General features: G+C 36.8%; 1 protein-coding gene across 1 annotated transcript in view; it reads right to left on the bottom strand.

Annotated features, from left to right (window-relative positions):
• FAM13B (family with sequence similarity 13 member B) overlaps nucleotides 1-24,224 on the bottom strand; it is an 87,888-nt gene that overhangs the window by 56,449 nt on the left and 7,215 nt on the right. The window contains exons 2-8 of the mRNA XM_080804847.1: nucleotides 14,413-14,579; nucleotides 12,995-13,186; nucleotides 12,092-12,304; nucleotides 10,936-11,113; nucleotides 10,489-10,630; nucleotides 6,997-7,092; nucleotides 4,246-4,406 (exon numbers count right to left, since the gene is read on the bottom strand). Of these exons, the coding sequence (XP_080660973.1) occupies nucleotides 4,246-4,406; nucleotides 6,997-7,092; nucleotides 10,489-10,630; nucleotides 10,936-11,113; nucleotides 12,092-12,304; nucleotides 12,995-13,151 (947 nt within the window). The 5' untranslated portion in view covers nucleotides 13,152-13,186; nucleotides 14,413-14,579. The remainder of the gene's footprint in view (nucleotides 1-4,245; nucleotides 4,407-6,996; nucleotides 7,093-10,488; nucleotides 10,631-10,935; nucleotides 11,114-12,091; nucleotides 12,305-12,994; nucleotides 13,187-14,412; nucleotides 14,580-24,224) is intronic.

The raw sequence follows: 24,224 nt of genomic DNA, 5'->3' as shown, positions 1-24,224 counted from the left end.
CGGAAAGAGGGGAACCCTCCTACACTGCTGGTGGGAATGCAAGCTGGTGCAACCACTCTGGAAAACAGTGTGGAGGTTCCTCAAAAAACTGAAAATAGAGCTACCCCATGACCCAGCAATTGCCCTACTGGGTATATATCCTAAAGATACAAACGTGGTGCTCCGAAGGGGCACGTGCACCCGAATGTTTATAGCAGCAATGTCCACAATAGCCAAACTGTGGAAAGAGCCTAGATGTCCATCAACAGATGAATGGATAAAGAAGAAGTGGTATATATACACAATGGAATACTATGCAGCCATCAAAAGACATGAAATCTTGCCATTTGTGACGACGTGGATGGAACTAGAGGGTATCATGCTTAGCGAAATAAGTCAATCGGAGAAAGACAACTATCATATGATCTCTTTGATATGAGGAAGTGGAGATGCAATGCGGGGGGATTGGGGGGAGGTAGGAAAAGAAAAAATGAAAAGATGGGATTGGGAGGGAGACAAACCATAAAAGACTCAATCTCAAAAAACAGACTGAGGGTTGCTGGGGGGAGGGGGGACGGGAGAGGGTGGTGGGGAAATGGACATTGGGGAGGGTATGTGCTATGAAGAGTGCTGTGAAATGTGTAACCTGGCGATTCACAGACCTGTACCCCTGGGGATAAAAATACATTATATGTTTATTAAAATTTAAAAAAAAAGATGCTAATAATGAAAATATACTGGGTCTGAGGTATATGGGAAATCTATATCCTGTCTTTGTAAATTTTCTGTAAATCTAAATCAATTCTGAAATAAAAATTTGTTTAATAAAAAAAAAAAAACAAAAAAAAAATACTACTGCTACACAAATATTTAAACCACTGGTTGTCAAAGGATGGTCTGTGAACCAAAAGACCAAAGCTATTTTCATAGTATTTGCCTTTTTCACTGTTCTGACATTTGCATGATGATACAAAATCAATGGCCAAAAAAAATGCTGAGGTCTTAGCATAAATCCAGGCAAGTCGTATAAGACTGTACCATGGCCACTGCATTCTTTATTACCACCTACTTGTAATTTTTTTAATAGAGGACTATTCCTTGATGAAGAAGCAGTAAAAATTATTAGTTTTATCTCAGCCCTGAGTACATTTCACTTAATATTTGGTGTCACAAAATGGGAAGCACACATAAAACACTTCTGCCGCATAATGCAGTACAATGCCTGTCTTGTCTGAATTGTGAGCTCAAGTTTTATCACAGAACGCCATTTTTCAGTTGAGAGATAGGCTGACAAACTATGGTTATTCCAACCTGAATATGTGGCAGACATTTTCTCAAAAATGAGTAAGACTGGGACTTCAAGAAAAGCCAGTGACAGTACTGAAAAAATTTGAGTTTTCAGCAAAAATCTGAATTCTGGAAAACCTTTATTTTTACCATGAACTCATTAATGTCCCAGTACTTAAAAAACACTTTTGATATAATCAATGGTGATATTAAAGAATGTGAACTGTTGATATTATGTAACAAATGTATCATCATTTGGAAGAGCTGAATAACTCCCTTAAGCTGCATTTTCTTTTTTTTTTTTTTTTTAAGATTTATTTATTTATTTATTTGACAGAGAGAGATCACAGTAGACAGAGAGGCAGGCAGAGAGAGAGAGAGGGAAGCAGGCTCCCCGCTGAGCAGAGAGCCCGACGCGGGACTCGATCCTAGGACCCTGAGATTGTGACCTGAGCTGAAGGCAGCGGCTTAACCCACTGAGCCACCCAGGCGCCCTAAGCTGCATTTTCTAAATGCCCAATATACCAAGTTACAAAATCAAGCATAAAGAAAATAATCACAGCACAAGACAGACCAAAAGATCAGAGCTGAATAAAAACACAGATATGGTTTCAAGTTTCATAATACAAATAACTTTGAAGAAGCTGCTACTCAATGTTTTGGCCTATTATCAAAGAAGAATGGACACACAATTACCTGAAAAGGCTACGAATATTCTATTTCTAACTACATACTAGTGTGATGGCAAATTTTCTTCACATACTTTAACCAAAATAACAAACACAAGAAATGCAATACAGAGGAAAATGCAAGAATTCAGCTGTCATCTACTAAACCAGACATTAAAGACACTTATATCTGTAAAAATATAAAACAAGCCACTAAAAAATTTTTCACTGCAAAGTTTTCTGGAGATTTTGGAAAACATAGTTACATTTTAAAATTTTACATTAAGGGGGCACTTGGGTGCCTCACATGGTTAAGGTCTGCCTTCAGCTCAGGTCGTGATCTCCAGGTCCTGGAACTGAGCCCCATGTCCAGCTCCTGACTCAGCAGGGAGTCTCCTTCTCCCTCTCCCTCGCTTCTATCCCTGCTTGTGCTCTCTCTGTCTCTATCTCAAATGAATAAATAAAATCTTTAAAAAAAAATAAAAAATAAAAATTTTACATTAACATGTAATAGGTTTATTGCTACTTTATAAATATATATAAATTTCTCAGTTTTAATTCCTAATATAGAAAATACCAATAATTACAACCCACAAAAAGAAAAGTTCTTTGGGTCCTAAATAATTTTTAAGTGTGTAAGGGGGTTATAAGATCAAGTCTGAGAACTGCTGATCTAAAACTAACAAAGGAGGAGGAATTTATCAGTCAAAAAACTGTTAGGTAAAACAAAGAAAAAAACCACATAAAAACAAAAAGAAAAAACCTCTTTTAAGTCATAAATAGCTGTATATAAGCATCTTCCCAACTACAACTCTACAAAGAAACACTTCCAGTGCCTCAAACATGCTGTTTTTAATTTACATCATGGTAAATGCCCATAGGTATAATCAACATTAACAAAGGTCTTTGGAGTCAGTAATTTTTAAGAATGTAACATTTGAAAACAAAAGTTTGAGAATGGCTATTTTAAACCATCACTAAAGGTTTATTTCCCTAGGGTCTAACATATTTTCCCACAGCTATTTGTGAAAAGAAATAGAGTAGATACCTAATACTATGTTCATGAACCACCTCTCAGAAATACTCAAAAAAATAGAACATTAAAAGCTACCGAAGTTCAATCTCCAGTATCCACTAATTCCATAAAACAAATTTATACATAGCTCCCTATATACTAGGGCTTGTGCATTCTAGGGCTATTTTTCCCTATTTTTCTTTCATCCATGGTGGACAATCAAAGAATGTATTTTTTTTTTTTACTTCCATGCAATCAATCATCCAAAACCTCTACCTGCTGCTCCCCCCCCGCTTGTGCACTTGCTTGCTCTCTGACAAATAAATTAAATCTTAATAAATAAATAAAGCTTCCTAAACAGTGTATCCAATGACTCCACTTATGCACTAAGACAGTGCCTCCACCCTACCACATTTATGAAGTTTACACAGTATGCCATGTGAATATTATCCCTTCCTACATGAAAAGATTGGGAAGAACTATCTTAATGTATCAGAGTTCTCTCCTTACAGCCTAACAACCTAGTTCTAGTTGGAAATACAAGTTGGAAATACAAGTCAATTCAACCATTCTATCATTCCATTTCCAAAGGTTCTTAAATTTCACCCAACTCAACTAAAACATACCAAAAATACAAAAACAAACTTTAAGAATAAATGGAAGAGGTTTTCTTTTGAAAAAGAAGTCTAAATACTAGGGGCACCGGGGTGGCTCAGTTGATTGAGCGTCTGTCTGCCTTGGGCTCGGGTCATAATCTCGGGGTCCTGGGATCGAGCCTCATGTCAGGCTCCTGCTCAGTGGGAAGTCAGCTTCTCCCTCTTCCCGTTGCGCTCCCCCCCCGCTTGTGCTCTCTCACCCTGTCTCTCTCAAATACATAAAATATTTTTATGAAGGGGGGGGATATAAAGGCTAATACCTGAAATTTTCTTAGCAAGTTTGCTTAAAATTTTCTCATTGCTCTTTTTTACACACACATCAATCTTTTTTTTAAGATCTGAGAGAGAGTAAGTGAGAGAAAGAGCGAGCGAGCGCATGCATGAGCAAGGGGAGTGCAACAGAAAGAGAGAGCAGCAGATTTCCCACTGAGCAGGGAGCCCAATGCAGGGCTCCATCCCAGGACCCTGGGATCATAACCTGAGCCGAAGGCAGATGCTTAACTGACTGAGCTACACAGATGCCTCCATACACAAACTAATCTTTCACACACTGTTACAATTTGCATGATTCAGTGCTTCAGTGAATCTACATCTAGAATAAAATGTTCAAAAGCTAAAGTTCTTTCAACTGAAATACTACCTTGTTGATGCTGTAACACTACTTGGTTCCAGGATGTTTTCAGTCATCCTTAATTGTACCACCTCTGCCATGTCACTTGATTTTTCTGTACCCTCTTCTGGAAGTTCTTCTATATGTTCCAGCTTTTCATCTTCCTCTTCTTCTTCAGAAAGTTCATTAACCTATATAAATAAGAGGAAATTGAAAATCAAAATTTAATATAACTGTTAACTGACATTATCTAAGATATATTATTCTAAGAAAATTTTAACACAACTCATTTTTTACTTCATTTCCTAGGACCAATTCTCCTAACAGACTAAGCAATTGCCACTCTCCCATATTAGAAGAAAACTGCAAACAAAACTTAACATTTTAAAGCACAAACTTATGATTACCTTAGTGTATTACTAGGAATATGAGTAAGAATGTAAACAATGAAAACCCTACACACTACAGTTAGTTAACATTAAAAAATCTTCATTTCCTAACCAATCAGTTTTATAGACTGAATAGTTATGAAGACTTCCAACTAACCTCTCCATTTTCCAGGTGCATTTAGCAAGTGATTTTAATATAGTATAAGTGCTGGAAAAGGGCAGAGAAATTTTGCCTTAAGGCGTTAACTATGTTTTAGAAAATGTCAGCTAGGGGCACGAGAGGCTCAGTGGGTTAAAGCCTCTGCCTTAGGCTCAGGTCATGATCCCAGGGTCCTGGGATGGAGCCCTGAGAGCCCTGCATCAGGCTCTCTGCTCAGCAGGGAGCCTCCTTCCCTTCCTCTCTCTCTGCCTGTCTTTCCACCTACTTGTGATCTCTGTCAAAAAAAAAATAAAAAATAAAAAATAAAAAGTCAGCTAACTTCTAAATGATTCAGATCGAATTTTTCATGAAGAGACTGGACCTTACAAGGGGGAACTCATCGTTTTGGCCAGTAAACACAACTCAAGGCTATAATTTTCTTTCTGGCAGGGGCTATAAAATGTCTTCCATTATCAAACTGGCTACATAAGTAAACAATCATTCTAATAAAAAGACAATGAATATCGAAAAAGGAAAACCCCCACAAAATATTTCCAAATGAGAAATAACTTGTCAAGCTATCCCAAAAAAACTAGCCATAAAATATCTTAACATCTTTTATAATTTAATACTAGTCATTGAAAACACTGAGCAGTAAAAGTATACCTTTATCCATTCTAGCCAAATGCACTGGAAATACCTAAAATAAATTTACCACTGTGTGTAAAAGAGGTACTCTTTCCCAACAGTCAAAACACAGTTGCTAGAATACCCTCAGAAAGTAAACTTTAACCAGAAGATAGGTAATTTCTCCGTGGCATTCTACCACACTTGTAATCAACAAGTATAGATTGCCTGCTTTCAAGTGTAACACAGTAAGTACTTAAAAGCCAGACTCTGAAGGCAGAAAGATATATATATCACATTCCTACTGTGCCCTTAACTATCCCTCAACTTACTTAACTTCTCCAAGCCTATGAATAAAATGGAGATGCTATACATGCTACCTACCTTATAAGGCTAGTTGAATGGATTAAATAATATATGCAAACTCTTCTACAGTGTCTGTACATAAAGCAATAAATAATAGCTATCACTGTAACTGGAATCACTGTTATTTCTATATAGCATAGAGCCTAGTTTCTACATGTAACATCACTTCTTTTTTGAGACAGACAGACAGTATTTGCCACCAAACTAAAGCAGGAGCTCTCAACCACTGTGTATCAAGGTCACTAGTCATCTGGGTCACTAAAAATTCATTATTAACAATAATACTTAAAGACCTCAATTTGTGAACCATTTACTTCATATATATAAAGCATATGCAGCAGATTCAGCTAAATTTGCTGTGCTTCTAAATGCTAACCCTCGTCTATCCCCATCATGTTGAACAATGATGAAAATACTAAAAATCAGTAAATGATTATTAACTGAACAGTAAGATTTATATACAAAGGTGAAAATTTCATATGATAAATCAGTTTTTAAATGGAATCAAATGGAAAATAACCTTCATTTTCCCCAGATGTATTTAATAAATTAATGAAATTCAAGAATATACTTAACATCTACCTGGTAACTCAAGCAGGAAAAAAAAATGGCAAGAAAATACTGTTTTCAGAGGTATTAAATGGGAATTACTGTGGCTGATCAATAAAGGTTTAGGCACCACAACAGTATATTAAAAATTTTTTTATTTAAGATGGCAATTTAACCTGAGAATAAATATTTATTCATTCCACAAATTTTCAATAGAGAGGTACTGCTATTTTAACATGCTACAGTAGATGTTTTAAAAACTAGTTTATACCTACAGTCAATAGCTCTTAGGAATTACAAATACCTTATACTCAATTATTTTGAATACATTATATTCAATTCAATAAGCTTTATGTAAACCAACTGACATTGTTCAGTACTTTCACCAATAATCATCAGTAAGATACAACACGAAACATGGGATTTTCTTCCCGCCCTCCCCCCATCTCCCAGGCCTCCAAATATAACTTCCTATAATAAGAAATGACTAAATTGGTTTGGGTAAGAATAAGTATTAAAAACTTAAAAATGCCCTCTCTCACCGCATACTTTAAAAATTCTCAATCCTCTCCTCGTCAGCCTGACCTTCTACTTATCAGTGCTCTATCTATTCCTAAGTTATTCCGAACCTGCCCTACATATGCAACTGCCTCAACTCCACTCATGGAAAACCACTCACTCCACTTATGGAAAATCCTCATCCATACTTACATCTCTTCTTTCTTTGACTGCTGTAATTCCCTTCTCTAGGGCCTCGTGAAATGCCTGCTCTCCAGACTCCAGCTTGTGGAGAACGCTGCTACCTGCCTTCTCAAATGTATAAAGAAACATAATTATCACCTACATCTTCAAACCACTCTACTGAATTTGCATTCATGTAGGGATCCCATACAAAGAACCTGTCCACCAACTCTGGGTCATTTCTCAAACACTCCCTATTCATCATCGCCAGTCATCTCTCTCACACTATTAATAGAAATATCTACCACCTTGAAAAGGCTCTAGCAGCAAAATACTTGCATCAGTGGGATGAAATTACAACAGAACAGAGTCCTAGATTAACTCTGCTTCCTTCAAATATCAAAATCAGAAGAAAAATAATCAGGGATGGGCCAGATCTACCCATATCTTTAAATATGGGGATAAGAAATTAGGGGATTTAAATATGAGGATTTAAATTAGGTCAATTTGAAAATACAACCAAATGTGCTAAGTCTGAGGAAATTTTACTTTCACTCAATATCTATCACTTCAGCCTCACAAGTCAAATTGAAGTTATCAGAACTGCTTTAAAGAAAGCAAGCTTTCAGGTATCTGCTCTACTACTGTAACCTACTTATAGTTCAGAAATGTGATTAAAATAGGCAAGAAACCAGATTCGGGTAATTAGCAATATGGGCCAAAATAATTAAATATACATCCCTGTCTCCTACAACTCACAGCACTACTCCATTTATCGAGTACATTCTACCCAATATACTAACATCCTCTTTTTATTTTTTTAAAGATTTTATTTATTTATTTGAGAAAGAGAGGGCAAAAGCAGGGGGAGGAGCAAAGGGATAGGTACACAAAGACTGCAATGAGCACAGAGCCCAACATGGGGCTTGATCTCATGACCCTGAGATCCAGACCTGAGCCGAAATCAAGAACTGGACTCAACTGACTGAGACACCCAGTGACCCCTAATATCCTCTTTTCTATCCATGGGCAAATTCGCAGAATTCAACACTATATCCTGGTGTTAATTAACCACTAATCTATTTAATGTAAAGCACAACATATGTTAAGTTTTCTTAACATTTTTTAGTGCTTGAAGAAATATAAAAACACAAATGCATTACATATGAGTTATTTCACTGTACATCAGAGAATTATACCACAACATAAAACACAGTCAAGGCATACCCTGAAGACTTCAGAGTCATCAAGATATAAGTAGTAGGGCAAATCTGCATCAATATTGCCTTACAAATCAAATCATCTTAGATATGTAGAAAATGAGTAACACAAACGTATGCATAATGTTTCATTTTGAGCAGCCATTAATTTTAACTAAATAAATCACTAAACTAAAACATAATTTCTTTTTTTTAAGATTTTTCTTTTAAAGTAATTTCTATGCTCAACTCAGGGCTTGAATTTACAACCCCAAGATCAAGAGTCATATGCTCTACCAAATGAGCTAGCCAGGCACCCCTCAACTAAAAGAAAAGAAAAAAGAAAAAGAAAAAGAAAAGAAGTGACACACAATTCCCCAAAGATGGGATTTCTTATGGGCATCAAAAGACATTAATGGTTTAAGGAAAATCTCCTTGCCCTCTTCTTGTTGTTTTCTATAAAGCAAGAATGATTTTGAAGAGATGTGTTACTTCTTTATTCTAACCAAGTTTTTAAGTCAGGAGCTGTATATGATAGAAGTTCAAAAAATATGGATCACTGATTCTGGCTACAAATTCTATCCACTTGGGTATACATATGGACACTGTTTTCATCCTCAGTTTAACACATTACAAACTGCAATTTGTCTTGTTACTGTTTCCTTAAAAGTTCCTGACACATGAAAAAAAAGAGGAAGGTGGGGTGGGGAAGGAAAAGAAAAAGGGAGGAAGGGAAAGAGGGAGCAAAAATCAGACGATATAAATGCTTACAGGAAGAAAACATGGAAAACTAAAGAAGGTCTCAACTCCAAATATTAAAAAGACTTATTCATAAAAGTCCCCAACAGTACAGAAACTCTTAAAAAAAAGATGGGCTACCCAGAAAATAAAACTTCTAAGTTCACATTATCAGAACCAAGACCTATAAGAACTAATGAAAATCTGTATGATAAACTATCTTTCAAGAGTTGCTGCTTCCTAATCTAAAAGCAAATGAAGAGAATCCACCCAATGTGCATCAATAAATAATTACCATATAATCAATCATCAAAACCTGGATACATACGAGAGTGATAAGGGGAGCTACTAATAATTACAAGAGGAGATATAAACCAGGACTCTTCTGAAAAAATGGGGCATACTATTACCTTTTCAAGTGGAGATCAAGTACAATAAATCAAATAAATCATAACGTTGCATCCATACAATAGGGATCTATGCAGTAAAAACAAAAGAATATGCTCTCTCTATTCCAGTTAAGACTTCCCGATACACTGTTAACTGACTTAAAAAAAAAAAAAAAAGATGCAGAACAGTGTGTACAGTATGCCACTTTCCTTTTTAAAAAACTAAGCAAATATTTACTTATATTTGCATAATGAAACTCGGGAAAAAATACATAGAAAACCAACATGGGGGCAAAGGAGTGGATTTCGGTAAACCAAGAAATTTTACTGTATATTTTATTTTAACCAGGTGAATGATTTACTCATTAAAGAAGAGCAACCACACCGCAGGCCCAAAATGTAAGTAACTTCACAGGCTTTAACCTAATAAAAGTTTGACAAATTATTTCACTTAAGTGCAAAATAAAAATCTCCACATAGGCCTAAATTATAAATTCTAAACATGAAAAGTATGAATTAATGTGGCTTTACAAGAAATTTATCAAATAAATAAATTTTTTACACTAAAAAATTTATTATGCATCAATATTCTCATTTCATGAAGGAGAAAGTAACCAGGTTCTTGTACTATCTCAACCATCAAGGTACAGCAGAACAAAATATAATGCAGCCAAAGAAATGAATGTTAATTTTCCAAAGTCACAAAAGTTAAAAAACTGCCATGAGCTTCCCGATAATGACAACGACTGCACTGCTCTATTGACCTGTGACTTTCATCAAGAAAAACTTCCTATTTTTAAAAGTTTGTGTGAACTTTGTATTTAATCTATCCCTCTACCTTCTATTTCTCACCCTTTGCCTACATTCTTATATGCAAAGTTTCTTTGCAAAAGCAAAAAAACCCCCACCCATTCTTATAAAATAAACAATACTTAAGTTAGAAGAAAAACACACAAACCCCACAAACTAAAATATATTCTGCTTTCAATACCTTTTCCTTATTACTCAAATTGAGAACTTAAGAAAAAAATACCATATTCATACATTAGATGGATGTGTCACCCATGACTACACATAATACCCAAGTGATCTGCTTTATTCAGTACTTTAAAATTCCACCTGAGTTTATGCAAGCCCTTCAGAACATATTCTTTAAAAATTCTCCCTCCAAGTAGAGTATTTTAAAATATTCTCACCTGTTCAGTAATTGAACTTAAATCATTAGATGAGAAATCTTCCTCTTCATTCTCAAAAAACTCATAGTAATTTTCCAGAAGTCCAGCCATTATCCTGCTCACTATTTCTTGCTCTTTCAAATCTTCCACATCTGTGTAAATGCTAAGAATAAAAGTCTAAATTGAACTGAAAGTCCTTAAATCAAATACAGGTAAAATTAGAAGACAACCAATGAGTCACTTTATAAACCCGAGCAATTTATATCATCATTCCGTGCCTCAGTTTTCCCATCTGTAAAGCCTACCTAATTTGTACCCTCTTCACAGAAATGCTCGGAGGGTTAATCAGATCTACTATAAAAAATAATGGTTCACCAGGCTACCTATGATCCTTGGCAGATAGTATAATGACTCTATTTCACAAATTCAATTTTTTTTGATTACATAAAAATTTGTGGAAAAACTTACTGGAAGACATCTGGACCAAAGACAGCAGCCAAAGAGTTTGCAGACCAAATTTCTTCATGATGTGATGCTACATTGGCTAAAAATCTACACAGAAACTTTAACAAACTGTAATTAACAGGTGGAAGCTGCTGTAAAAGGAACCTCAACTTTCTTCCAAATTCATCTTCATTATTATAATCTATAAAACATAATGACAGGTTTTTTCAATGAAGTAAAAGCAAAGCTCAGATATTTTGCCAGTTTCACATTACTCCACCCACATCACCTTTTTACTATTAACAATTCAAAACCTCTTCACTTCCTCCACCAGAGGCCAAATGGCTTAGAGCTTCACATTTCACTTACTAAGGGAAAGAGAAGAGTTGGAGAGAAGGAATTCAACCCCTCAGTTGCTGAAGGTTGTTTTCCTCATCTATTACTCATTGGCCCAAATTCTCTATGTTTGTTTAATTCTCATCATACTGTCTCTTGCATGACTGTACCTGTATTTCCAAAGCAGTGCCAACCCTAAGAAGTCAAAATGCACTGGCCAATGCAAGTCAACAACTATGAGTGAACAAAGATTTAACCCACACCACCGAAAACCTAACCCAACAAATACAAATCAGCCTTTTTTTTTCTTTACTTGGCTTGAAGTCTGATGTCCAAACTGATATTTTATTTCCTTCAGGCAGGGGTCCAAGAACAAACTACAGATATATTCTGAACCTGGAATCAAAGCTGTCTTCTGGTTTTTGCTAGGACGTTCTATCAAACCAGGGATAAATAATATCCTACAGCAACATCACCACTAAGAAACAGCGCTATTATTGGCTTTTATGCCACACATACCACTTTATATGTATTTCTCTTCTTTCCAAACCTATTCCGTGTTCTTGTGTCCTGCCTTTTCTTCTCCTTCTCCTCCTCCTCACCCTGTAGCTTAGGCTTCCTAAGACCAGTCATAAAAAGTAAATAGAACTACAGGAATCTAAGAAGTTGCCATCCCCTTGACTAGACCATTCAGACCCAAAGAGCATATGTACTCCAAAGGGGAACATAAGAAATGAATCTCAGAACTATTATAATTACTGTTTACATGTCAAGATTTCTACAAGATAAAAAGACTTTGAAATTAATGGTAAATGACTGATAGGTAAGAATCAAATTATACTACCTTGAGAAAGTTGCATCAAGTGAATATGCAAACTGCCAGGGATAACAGGTTCAGGGAGTTCTTGAAGGAAAAACCTAAGAAGACTAATAGCTGAGGGAACATCTGCTTCCTTAACCAAGTCCACCTCTTCTCCGCTGTCGTATCTCTGCCGAAGCCACTCCACTGTCTCAGCATTTCCATTGACTTGAAAAAGTCCTTGTTGCTCCAGACCTCCTACATTATTTCAAAGCAAAAATTTAAAAAGCTTCAACTTCAACTACTTGGCCATATATATTCATTTTCCAACCAACTTAAAATACTCACTTTTGTTTGTTTGGTTTTTCTTAATTTTTTTTTTCAGTGTTCCAAGATTATTTATGCACCACACCCAGTGCTCCAGGCAATACGTGCCCTCCTTAATACCCACCACTAGGCTCACCCAACCCCCCAAACCCCTCCCCTTCAAAACCCTCAGTTTGTTTCTCAGAGTCCACAGTCTCTCATGGTTTGTCTCCCCTCCAATTTCTCCCCACTCACTTCTCCTCTCCATCTCCCAATGTCTTCCGTGTTATTCCTTATGCTCCACTAATGGCCAAAATACTCACTTTTGAAAAAATCTTGGCTCTCCTTACAGGGCTAAACACCTTCAAATCACACATTTTAGGAACATACTATCTCTGTCCTGAGGGATAATTTATTTTATCCACTCCACCTCCATTAAAAATATTCCATTACCACCCCACTAAACAATACTATATGCTGGGCATTTCTAAGTATATAACTTTACATAAGAAATTTCTACCATTTTTCCTTACTATATTTTGGACTTTCCATAGTGGAAAAAAAGAAAAGAAAAAAAAATCCGAGGTCAAAAGGGATAAACTGTTTAACAAAGGCTAGTCCTCAAGGTAAGGAAATGTATACCATGTTCCTCAATATAGTCCACAACGTGGCGGACTATGAACGGAACCTCATTGTCTGGATGTCCTCCCTGCTGCAGCTCATCAAGTGGAATTCCAAATATTTTGTTAGCAAGAACGGAGTTGCAGTTACTCAAGGAAGGGGAGGAGCTCTTCCTCATATCTTTTTTGCAGCCAGAAATCAAAGCTGTCTTTTCTGCCAAATGAAAGACAAACAAACAAAAAAAAAGAGACTAATAATCAACAGGTGACAAGATGAATAAATACATTACAAAAAATGTTTTACACCTCCATTTGTTTTCATCATTACATATGTTCCAGTTCTGGGGCCCACAAGATATTCTACAAATAAAGCTCAATACAATCATCCAAACATTTTCTCTACTACGTATAGTTTGCGCATTTATCAAACAATGGCACATCTATCATTAAACTTAACAAAGGACATTAATGTCCCAAAGACAAATTATGGGGCAGATGTGGCTCCAAGAGGACCTTTACTGACCAAGCTTAATGACACAGGTAAAAAGCCAAACCCAATCATTTTTGTACTGTGCTATATGAAGCACATCTAACCTCTTAATTTATAAGCACCCAAAACAGGAGAGAATCACTTTTTATAAAGTATTGGGCTAATAATCACTTTTCATCAATGATGGGCTAGTAAGAACAAGATCAACCAGCTCTTATTCGACAAGACAGAGCAGCCACAATATGTTTTTATAAATGAAGGATATTTTTCAGTTCTAGACATCAACTTTCAAATGAGAATGTTCTTTCATCAATCCTGCTGTTTCATTAATTATTTCAAAGAAAAATTTCCATAGCCAATCTCGCTCAGAAGAAATAAGTTATTTGTCTTAACTTTGTAGGAACAGTGATCAGTAAACTACTGAGAGAAAACAATGTTTCCAATATCTGAAGCATCAGACAACAAGTAATCCCAAGAAAAATGTTTCCTAAAATATTTATTACTTTATGTGGGAAATGAGTATTTTCAAAAGAAAAACTTTTTTCAAAAGATGTTAATGAACAAAATGACACCAAATGGGCTTTTTTTCATCACATCAGAGAAACCATTCCTTTCTTATGAGAAAGAACAGAGCAAAATAATAAATCTACTCAATATTCTAAAGTTTGCAAAAATAATCTTTATATAAATTACTTAATAGTTGTACCCAGTTGATCAAGAGTGTCACAATGTGACTAGGAAACAATCCATTCAGCTTGAAGAAATTAGGGGAAGCAAAAATGCCATAAATTTATATAGCTTTCAACAAGCAAGATCCATTCTTCAACATATGTGGGGCCAGGTAATAACTACAAAACCTCAAGTTAATAATCAAATAGCAGCAACAGTAGATCAACTCCAAAATGTCTGTGGATTTATACAGCATAGGAGTTACCATTTTGAAAACTTACCTTTGAGTACTTAAACACCTAAGTTTAAAAAATGGCTTCTGCACCAGCTACCCTCACAGAGCAAGCATTCTTTTGTCATTTATGGCTGTTTGAGATTATGGCAGAAGATCAGCCTGTAGTTCCTCATTGAAGAAACGCAGAACTCGATCAGTACTTCAGCAGTTAATCTATAAGAAAAAAAAAAACAGTTCTTTTCACTTCCCAAACCATCTCTTACTATGAGAAGCAACTAGAATAAGCGGTTAAGTCCAATTATTTAGGAGGGTAACTATACTGAACACCATTCTTCTGCCTGAAAATTTGTCTGTAACCTAGTACAAGGCAAAATCTTACACAAGGTTTCAAATTATGGTGGCCAACCTGGACAAGGATCTTTCTGGTAAAAACAAATAAAAGAACTGCAGAGGAGAATCTTTAACAGTACAGATCTTCAGAGATTACACCACTCAAATAATCCATCTTCCTCAATGGATCCTTCATTTGAACACACGCACCCCGCCCACCTCCACTGGGTCCCCATATACTCAGAACAAAACACAAAAACCTTTTCAGATCAAAGAACTGAAATATGATTTTAAGCTTGGAAAAGCACTTATGTACTTCATTCTTTTCTTTGTATACAGCAGATTTTTTTTTTTTTAGCAAGAATGTAGTTATCTGAGCTTTCTGGTTTGGAGAGACAATAGCATATATTGGAAAAAAGCACTTAACCAGAAAAGCTAATATTCACATATTGACTCCATCATCCTATACATATGACCCTGAACAACTTCCATGTCTTCACCTCTCTAGTCTTAGGTTTCCTTTATGTAAGAGTAATACCTACACAGCTGTGTAACTGAAATAATACATGAAGGTAGTAGAGAACCAGTTTTCTCTCTTCTTTGCCTTTAACACTGAAAGACCAGCAAATAGGCTGGGAAGAGAGGAGTTTTGTTTGGCAATGTGTTTAGTATTTGGTCTCAACTGTGAATTGTTGTTTCATCATCCTCTATGAATTCCAGTAATCTACTTTAAAAATCTTCTAATAAGCTCAGGAAACTATACTACAGTACTCTGTTCAAGAGAGTCCAGGTAAGCAGAAGAGTATTATCATTCAGTGTCATTTTCAAAAATGTCTTATTAGTAACATATACCTCCAGGAGGAACATGAAAAATGGAGGGGAAGGAAAACCACATTCCCACAACAAGTCTTCGGTAGATGATTACTTCCTAAACATCCTGAAATGCCTGCTAAGACATGTAGCCTATTCATCTGAAACACAACTTCAAAGTTAAGTTATGGAAGATCTTTTAGAGAGGTTAACTTCAGGGATAAAATGTTTAATGAACTTACATTAAGTCAGGTTGATACTTTCACAACATAAAGAAAAAGGGAATCTGCTTGATGTACAATAAATTAAAACTCATTAGAAGAGTTCTGTTAGAGTCAAGTTCTGTGTATCATTAAAATGGGTACTCAATGTTTCTGTGCCTTGTTAATGAAACCAGGAATCAGCAGAGTACAAAAGCATTTAGACTGAAGAGTGGCCCAAAATAATATTCCTGCAAAATGCAAAGTAGTTTTTGACATTATTTAATCTTGTTCCCCACTCCTTGTCCATGTAAATATTCCCTTCCTATCTGTAGTGGGTTCAACATTGTTCCCCAAAAAACTCGTGTTCACCCAGGACTTCAAAATGTGAACTTACTTGGAAATAGGGTCTTTGCATATGCAGTTAGTTAAGGATCTCAAGATAAAATCATCCTGAGGGCGCCTGGGTGGCTCAGTCGGTTAGGCCTCTGCCTTTGGCTCAGGTCATGATCTCAGGGTCTTGAGATCAAGCCCCATGTCGGGCTCCCTGCCTGTGGGAGCCTGCTTCTCCTTCTTCCTCTCTGATGCTCCCCCTGCTTGTGCTCTCTGGCTCTCACTCTCAAATAAATAAATAAAATCTTCAAAAAAAAAAAAATCCTAGTTTTAGGGTGAGTCCTAAATCCAATGACGGGTGTCCTTATCAGCAGAATACAGGACACACAGAGACATAAAGAAGGGAAGAAGGCATGTGAAGATGGAGGGAGAAACTGCGAGTTATGCAGTCACAAGACAAGAAACACCAGGAGCCATCAAAAGCTGGAAGAGGCAAAGGAAGATTCCTCCCCAGAACCTTCGGAGAGAATATGGCCCTGCCCGCACCTTGATTTTAGCCTTCTGGCCTCCAGATCCATGAGAAAAAATATTTTCTATTGTTTTAGAATTATCCTGTTAGAGTAATTTGTCATGGAATCCCTAGAAAATTCATGTGACATCTAAACTACAAAATCCAGTTCTCAAAGAAAATATTATCAGGTACCATAGAAAAATGTCCTGAAGAGATCTGATGAATGTCGTAGCAAACAGAATCAATAAGTGCAAAGAAAGCAATTAATGAAAGACTTGACATGAGAATAAATGTTTAGACTTTCAAAATAACCAATTTATTATAAATCAGAACAGCAAAATCATTTTAAGATTTTTAAAAATTTTAAGTACAATATACCCCCCCAACATGGGAGTCAATCCACAACCCCAAGATCAAGAGTTACACGGTCTACTGACTGAGGCGCCAGGCACTCCCAAAATAGTAAAATCATTTTATACACCAATGACTATTGCCTCCTATAGTGGTACTGACAACAAATAAGAAATCATTTTGAATTTTACATCATGAGGCAAGAGTGATTTAAAAAAAACAAACACGCAACTAAATACCAATTTTCAAAATGGCAGGTGACAGGTACATTCAGGAAAGTGTAACTTCATATACCAAGCTATCAACTTGAGTTCTGCTGAAGATCAAGGTATTTCTGCATTCCACTCAGTTCAACTTACATATACATATATATGATAGCAATATACACCTTTCTTAATAGCAGAGAATCTTTTTTAAATTAACATATAATGTATTATTTGTTTCAGGGGTACAGGTCTGTGATTCAACAGTCTTAATGTAACATCCAGTGCTCATTATAACACATACCTCCCCAGTGTCCATCACCCAATCACTGCAACCTCCCGCCTATCTCCCTTCCAGCCACCCTGTTTATTCCTAAGATTAAGGGTGTCTTATAGTTTGTCTCCCTCTCTGGTTTCATCTTGTTTCATTTTTTCCTCTATTCCCCTATGACCCTCTGCCTTGTTTGTTAAATTCCACATACCAGGAAGATCATATGATAATTGTCTTTCTATGATTGACTTATTTCGCTTAGCCTAATACCCTCTAGTTCCATCCACGTTGTTGCAAATGGCAAGATTTCTTTTTTTTTTTTGATGACTTAGCACAAAATCTTCTAAGTTTTAAATACCTAATAAAATTAGTAGAGAGGGACTTTTTTAAAAAAGGTACAATACCAACATCAATACAATGGACAAATAACTGAGCTCTTACAATATGCCAGGAACTGGGCGCCTGGGTGGTTCAGTGGGTTAAGCAACTGCCTTCAGTTTGGGTTATGATCCTGGAGTCCCAGGATTAAGTCCCGCAAATGGCTCCCTGCTCAGTGAGAAGTCTGCTTCTCCCTCTGACCTGCCCCCTTCTCATGCTCTCTCTCTCAAAATAAATAAGTAAAATCTTAAAAAAAACAAAACAAACAAAAAAAAAACCACAATATGCCAGGAACTATTTTAAGTGTTTTATTCTTTTTCTTAAAGATTTTTTTTTTTTATTTGAGACAGAATGAGAGCGAGCACAGAGGGAAAGGGAAAAGCAAACTCCCCACTGAGTGAAGAGCCAAACATGGGGCTTGATCTCAGGACCCTCATACCATGACTTGAGCTGAAGGCAGACACTTAACCAACTGAGCCGCCCAGGTGCCCCTTAAGGGCTTTAAATGTATTAATTCGGGGGCGCCTGGGTGGCTCAGTGGGTTAAGCCTTTGCCTTTGGCTCAAGTCATGATCTCAGGATCCTGGGATGGAGTCCCGCATAGGCTCTCTGCTCAGCAGGGAGCCTGCTTCCTCCTCTCTCTGCCTGCCTCTCTGCCTACTTGTGATCTCCCTCTCCTCTCTCTGTCAAATAAATAAATAAAATCTTTAAAAAGAGAAAAATAAATGTATTAATTCTTTTATCCTTATAACAACTCTATGGATGCAGATACCTTCATTATATCCATTTCACTGACAAGAAAACCAAAAATCACTGAGAACTTCCTGGGGTGATGGAAATGTTCTATGTCATGACTATAGCAGTGGTGGTTATGTGCTTAATACACATGTCAATTGCACTACTGGGTATTTAACCCAAAGATACAGATGGAGTGAAAAGAAAGGCCACATGTACCCCAATGTTTATAGCAGCAATGTCCACAATAGCCAACTGTGGAAAGGGCCAAAGTGCCCTTCAACAGACGAATGGATAAGAAGACGTGGTCCACATACATAACAGAAAATTACTCAGCCATCAGAAAGGATGAATACCCAGCTTTTTTTTTTTTTAAAGATTTTATTTATTCATTTGACAGACAGAGATCACAAGTAGGCAGAGAGGCAGTCAGAGAGAGAGGAAGGAAGGCAGGCTCCATGCTGAGCAGAGAGCCTGACGCAGGGCTTGATCCCAGGACCCTGAGATCCTGACCTGAGCCAAAGGCAGAGGCTCTAACCCACTGAGCCACCCAGGCGCCCCGAATACCCAGCTTTTACATCAACGTGGATGGAACTGGAGAAGATTACACGAAGTGAAATAAGTCAAGCAGAGAAAGTCAGTTATCATATGGTTTCACTTATGCATGGAACATAAGTAATAGCATTGAGGACATTAGGAAAACGAAGGGGAAAATGAATGGGGAGAAATCGAGTGGGAGATGAACCAGGAGAGACTATGGACTTCAGGAAACAAACTGAAGATTTTAGAAGGGAGGCGGTAGGGGGAATAGGTGAGCCTGGTGATATGTATTAAGGAGGGCAGAGACTGCATGGACCACTGGGCATTACACACAAACAATGAATCATGGAACACTACATCAAAAACTAATGATGTACTGTATGGCGACTAATATAACATAATAAAAAATGTGAAAAAAAGAAACAATGAAAATCCTATTTAATAAATATTTATAGTTCTCATTTAAGCCAGGTTCTAGGAAATGAACAAAACTGAGCTAAACAAACAGGGAAAAATACTTAGTATCATAATGCTTCCATGCTGGTGAAGTTTTTGTTGTTGTTGTTGTTTTTAATTAAAAACTCAAGCAATCCCTGTCCCCTGAGCTTCTGACTTATATCTAAACTGCCTGCTTAGGAAGAAAACAAATGAACACAGGGTTTAAAAAAGAAAGGCAAAACCAAGAAACAGACTCTTAACCTTAGAGAACAAACTGACAGTTACTGGAGGGGACATAGGCAGGAGGATGGGCTAAATGGGTGATGGGAATTAAGAAGGACACTTGTGATGAGCACTGGGTGTTGTATATCACTTATATATGAGTCACTAAATTCTACACCAGAAACCAATATTACACTGCACATAAACTAATTGCAATTTAAATTAAAATGTGATTAGAAAGAACAATACACATATCAAACTTACTGAACTGGACATTTAAATTGGTGAATGCTATTGTATATAAATTATTGCATATAAATTATACTTCAAAAAAACTGAAAAAATTAAAAAGAAACCATATAAAGACATAACATCAACTTAATAGGTTATATAATACCAAGCTACTTTCATTATAGAATATGTCATTTTTTTAAAATATACTTCTCTATCTAAAAAAGAAAAACAAAAGCTCTCTTTCAACCACATTTCAAGAACCTATCCTATTCGGTCATAGGTATGTTATCCAGCATATTTAGAAATTACTACATTTTTTTAAAAAATTCAACTGGACTGAAAATTAAGTATTTTCAAAGCAAACAATTTAACAAGACAATGCAATACTGTTAAGATTTGATCTGTGATATACTAATAAAGTTTTATTGTTTTGCAAATAAACTGTGGTAAGAGTAGCATCCCCCAAGATAAACCGTCATTTTCATGTGAAAAAGTTCTACATTCAGAATGAACAGAAACGGGGCACCCTGGGTGGCTCAGTGGGTTAAGCCTCTGCCTTAGGCTCAGGTCATGATCTCAGGGTCCTGAGATCGTATCCCACCGGGCTCTCTGCTCAGCAGGGAGCCTGCTTCCCCCTATCTCTCTCTGTCTGCCTCTCTATTTGTGATCTGTCTGCCAAATAAATAAAATCTTAAAAAAAAAATAAAAAAGAACAGAAAGGGACAAGAAAATTCACTTATGCCTTAAATGCTTTTGACAAAATAGTATACAATTCACACAGAAAAATTTAAAAAAGCTACCTCGATAATTGCTAAAGCCCCCCCCCCCAAAAGCAAAGAAAAAAAAATCCCTATTACTAGTTTACTATGAGGAAAAAACCAACAGGGAGCTGGGCCTCAATAAAGGTGGTAAACTTTGGGAAAAGAGATTTAAGTTTTTAGACAATTACACTGTCTGACTCTAAGTCAGCGAACAAAATCTTAAGGTAAATAAATTTACCCCTGCTCCATATATTCAGGTGTTCATTAGCAAGCTCTAAACATTTCGTCAATGCAAAGGAAAAGGCACCTCTTCATTCAGAAGGTACCACCTTCATTCAAAGTCAACAAAGACAGCTCTATGAAGGTTCCCAAATGCTAAATCAGTGGTTCCTTTAGGATCTGAAAAACTGACAAGACATTAATTTGTCTGAAACCCTTAACACTATACCGAACAAACAGAAAGGCCAAACCAATGTCTCAAGAGCACATAAAGTTACCTGTCATATGTTCATAGATGCTATTTTGATCCGGGAAAACACCAAGTCAACTAAATCTATTATTAAATTCATACTGACGATGCCACTAAGTATTATAGGATAAAACAGAATTCAGGATTAGAAGCATTTAAATAAAAGGGCTATAACACTCCATAGTTTAGGAACTTCTTTACCTTAAAAAAACAGAAAAAAAGAGTATGAAGTACATCTTGTGACAATTTTTACCCTTATGCCTGAGGACCTGTTCATCTGAATGCACTTTAACATATTACTAGAGGGTGCGATCTTCCTTCATGTCATTCCACAAAACTACAATGAACAATGGAATCAAGCCTGTTTTTTAAGACTATGGTTGCCAAATTAAGATACAAAATACAGCACATATATTTCAAAGACTAAAACACACTAAATGTAAACCATTTTACCTTGAGACAGTTTATTATTCTTCTATTTAACATATTCAGGCAAAAATTGGTTGCCCCTGGAGATAAGCTACTGGTAAATAGCCTGGTTCATTTTGAAAAACTCTCAAAAGGGTTTCATGACCACAGTCAATTATTTTATAACCTCCAACCATGATTTCAAGCGATTCCAATCAAAACAAAGTAATAAAGCCAGAGGGAGATAAAATCCCTTGTAACTAAGTCCCCTCACCTATTCTCCTCACTGATCTCCTCAAAACTAAAATCTAACCCAAATCCCCACTTGGACAAAATTCCTTAATCGTTTTCCACTGCCTAGAGTCTTGGACTCCAAATTTTTGATCAGGAAAAAATGATGAACCCACCCTTCACTTTTGCACTGTATGCATATTTCTAAACTAGAATAGTAAATAACATACTAGCATATTATATATAATAAACACATAAAAATCATTTTAAGACTAAAAATATATATAAAAACAAATTGTGGGACACCTTGAGTGGCTCAGATGGTTAAGTGTTAAACTCTTGGGTCTCAGCTCAGGTCATGATCTCAGGGTTGTGAGATCCCGCCCCATCAGTGCAGTCAGCCTGGGATACTTTCCCCCTTTCTCACCCTTCTCATTTCCCCCCTCCCTCACTCTTGGGGTCTTTCTCTCAAGTAAGTAAAATCTTCAGAAAGCAAAAACAAAAACAAAAACCATAAATTCTACTACTACTGCTACACACACACACACACACACACACACACTTAATAGATCTTGTCCTTCCATAGTGCGAGCATCTCATGACACCAAAAAGCAAACCGATTACAAAATGGGCAGGGGACCTGGATAGACATTTTCTAATGAAGGCATACTGTCAGCCAACAGACATGAAAAGATGCATAACATCAGTCTAACCAGGGAAATGTAAATCAAAACCACTATGAGGTACTACCTCACACCTCTCAGAATGGCTAGTATCAAAAAGAAATAACAAGTGTTGGCAAGTATGTCGAGAAAAGGGAACCCTCTTACACTGTTGGGAAAGTAAACTTGTGCAGCTGCTATGAGAAACAGTACAGAAGTACCAGAAAAAGTTGGGGTGCCTGGGTGGCTCAGTGGGTTAAGCCTCTGCCTTCGGCTCAGTGGGTTAAGCCTCTGCCTTCAGCTCAGGTCATGATCTCAGGGTCCTGGGATGGAGCCCCGCATCGGGCTCTTTGCTCAGCAGGGAGCCTGCTTCTCCCCCTCTCTCTGCCTGCCTCTCTGCCTACTTGTGATCTCTGTCAAATAAATAAATAAAGTCTTAAAAAAAAAAAGTACCTGAAAAAATTAAATACAGAAATACCATACAATCAAGTAATTCCACTTATGAGTAATTATCCAAAGAAAATGAAAATACTATTCTGAAAAGATACATGCACCCCAATGCTAACTGCAGCATTATATACAGTAGCCAAGATATGGAAGCAAACTAAGTGTCCATCAATGAATGAATGGATAAAGAAGATGTGGTATATACAGACAATGATATTACTCATCCATAAAAAAGAATGAGATCTTGCCATTTGTGATGACATGTATGGACCTGGAGGATATTACACTAAGTGAAACAAATCAGAGGGAAAGACAAATACCACATAATTTCCCTTGGATGTAAAATCTAAAAAACAAAACAAACAAAAACCAGAAACAGACTCAAACATAGAGAATAAAATGGTAGTTGCCAGATGAAAGGGCAGTAGGGAGAGAGGCAAAATAGGTGAAGAGTATTGAGAGGTACAAAATTCCAGTTATAAAATAAAAAGTCACAGAGAGAAAAGTATACCACAGGGAATACAGTCAGTAATAATCTGGTAACTCTATATGGTAACAGATGGTAACTGTACTTACTGCAGTGAGCATTTCTTAATGTATATAAATGTCAAATCACTATGTTGTACACCTGGAACTAATACAGTACTATATGTCAACTATACTTATATTTAAAAATTTAAAAACACAAGTGCCAGTACCTCATTTCTGAGACCAGTGGCCTACAGCACTGTTTCTCTAACTTCGTCTGGGGATAGGGAGGGGCTTGTTCAATATGCAGAGTACAAACCCACAACCCCAATCCAGCATCCATAAGAGCATGGCCTGGACCTCATGTTTAATAAGCTCTTCAGGTGATTACATTGCACAGAAAGATTTAAGAACCGGGGCGCCTGGGTGGCTCAGTGGGTTAAGCCGCTGCCTTCGGCTCAGGTCATGATCTCAGGGTCCTGGGATCGAGTCCCGCATCGGGCTCTCTGCTCAGCAGGGAGCCTGCTTCCCTCTCTCCCTCTCTCTCTGCCTGCCTCTCTGTCTACTGTGATCTCTCTCTGTCAAATAAATCAATAAAATCTTTAAAAAAAAAAAAAAAAAAAAAAAAAAAAAGAAAGATTTAAGAACCTCCAGCATGCAAACTAAACCCTAAACTCCATTGCATGGCCTCTAAGTACTTTACCTACCAATAAAATCTCCCTTCCTGCCACTCTTCCACCTCACTCTACTCTCCAGCCATACTTAAGTTACTTGGGGCTCACAATCCACAGTTCCCAGGCTCTACACATACCATTTTCTGTGCTTAGAGTGGTAACTCAACACCATAACCAACCACT

Source organism: Martes martes (genome assembly GCF_963455335.1).
Source record: "Martes martes genome assembly, chromosome: 5".
NCBI lineage: Eukaryota > Metazoa > Chordata > Mammalia > Carnivora > Mustelidae > Martes > Martes martes.
The sequence above is the reverse complement of the archived record's forward strand: the minus strand, read 5'-3'. Positions and strand labels throughout refer to the sequence as shown.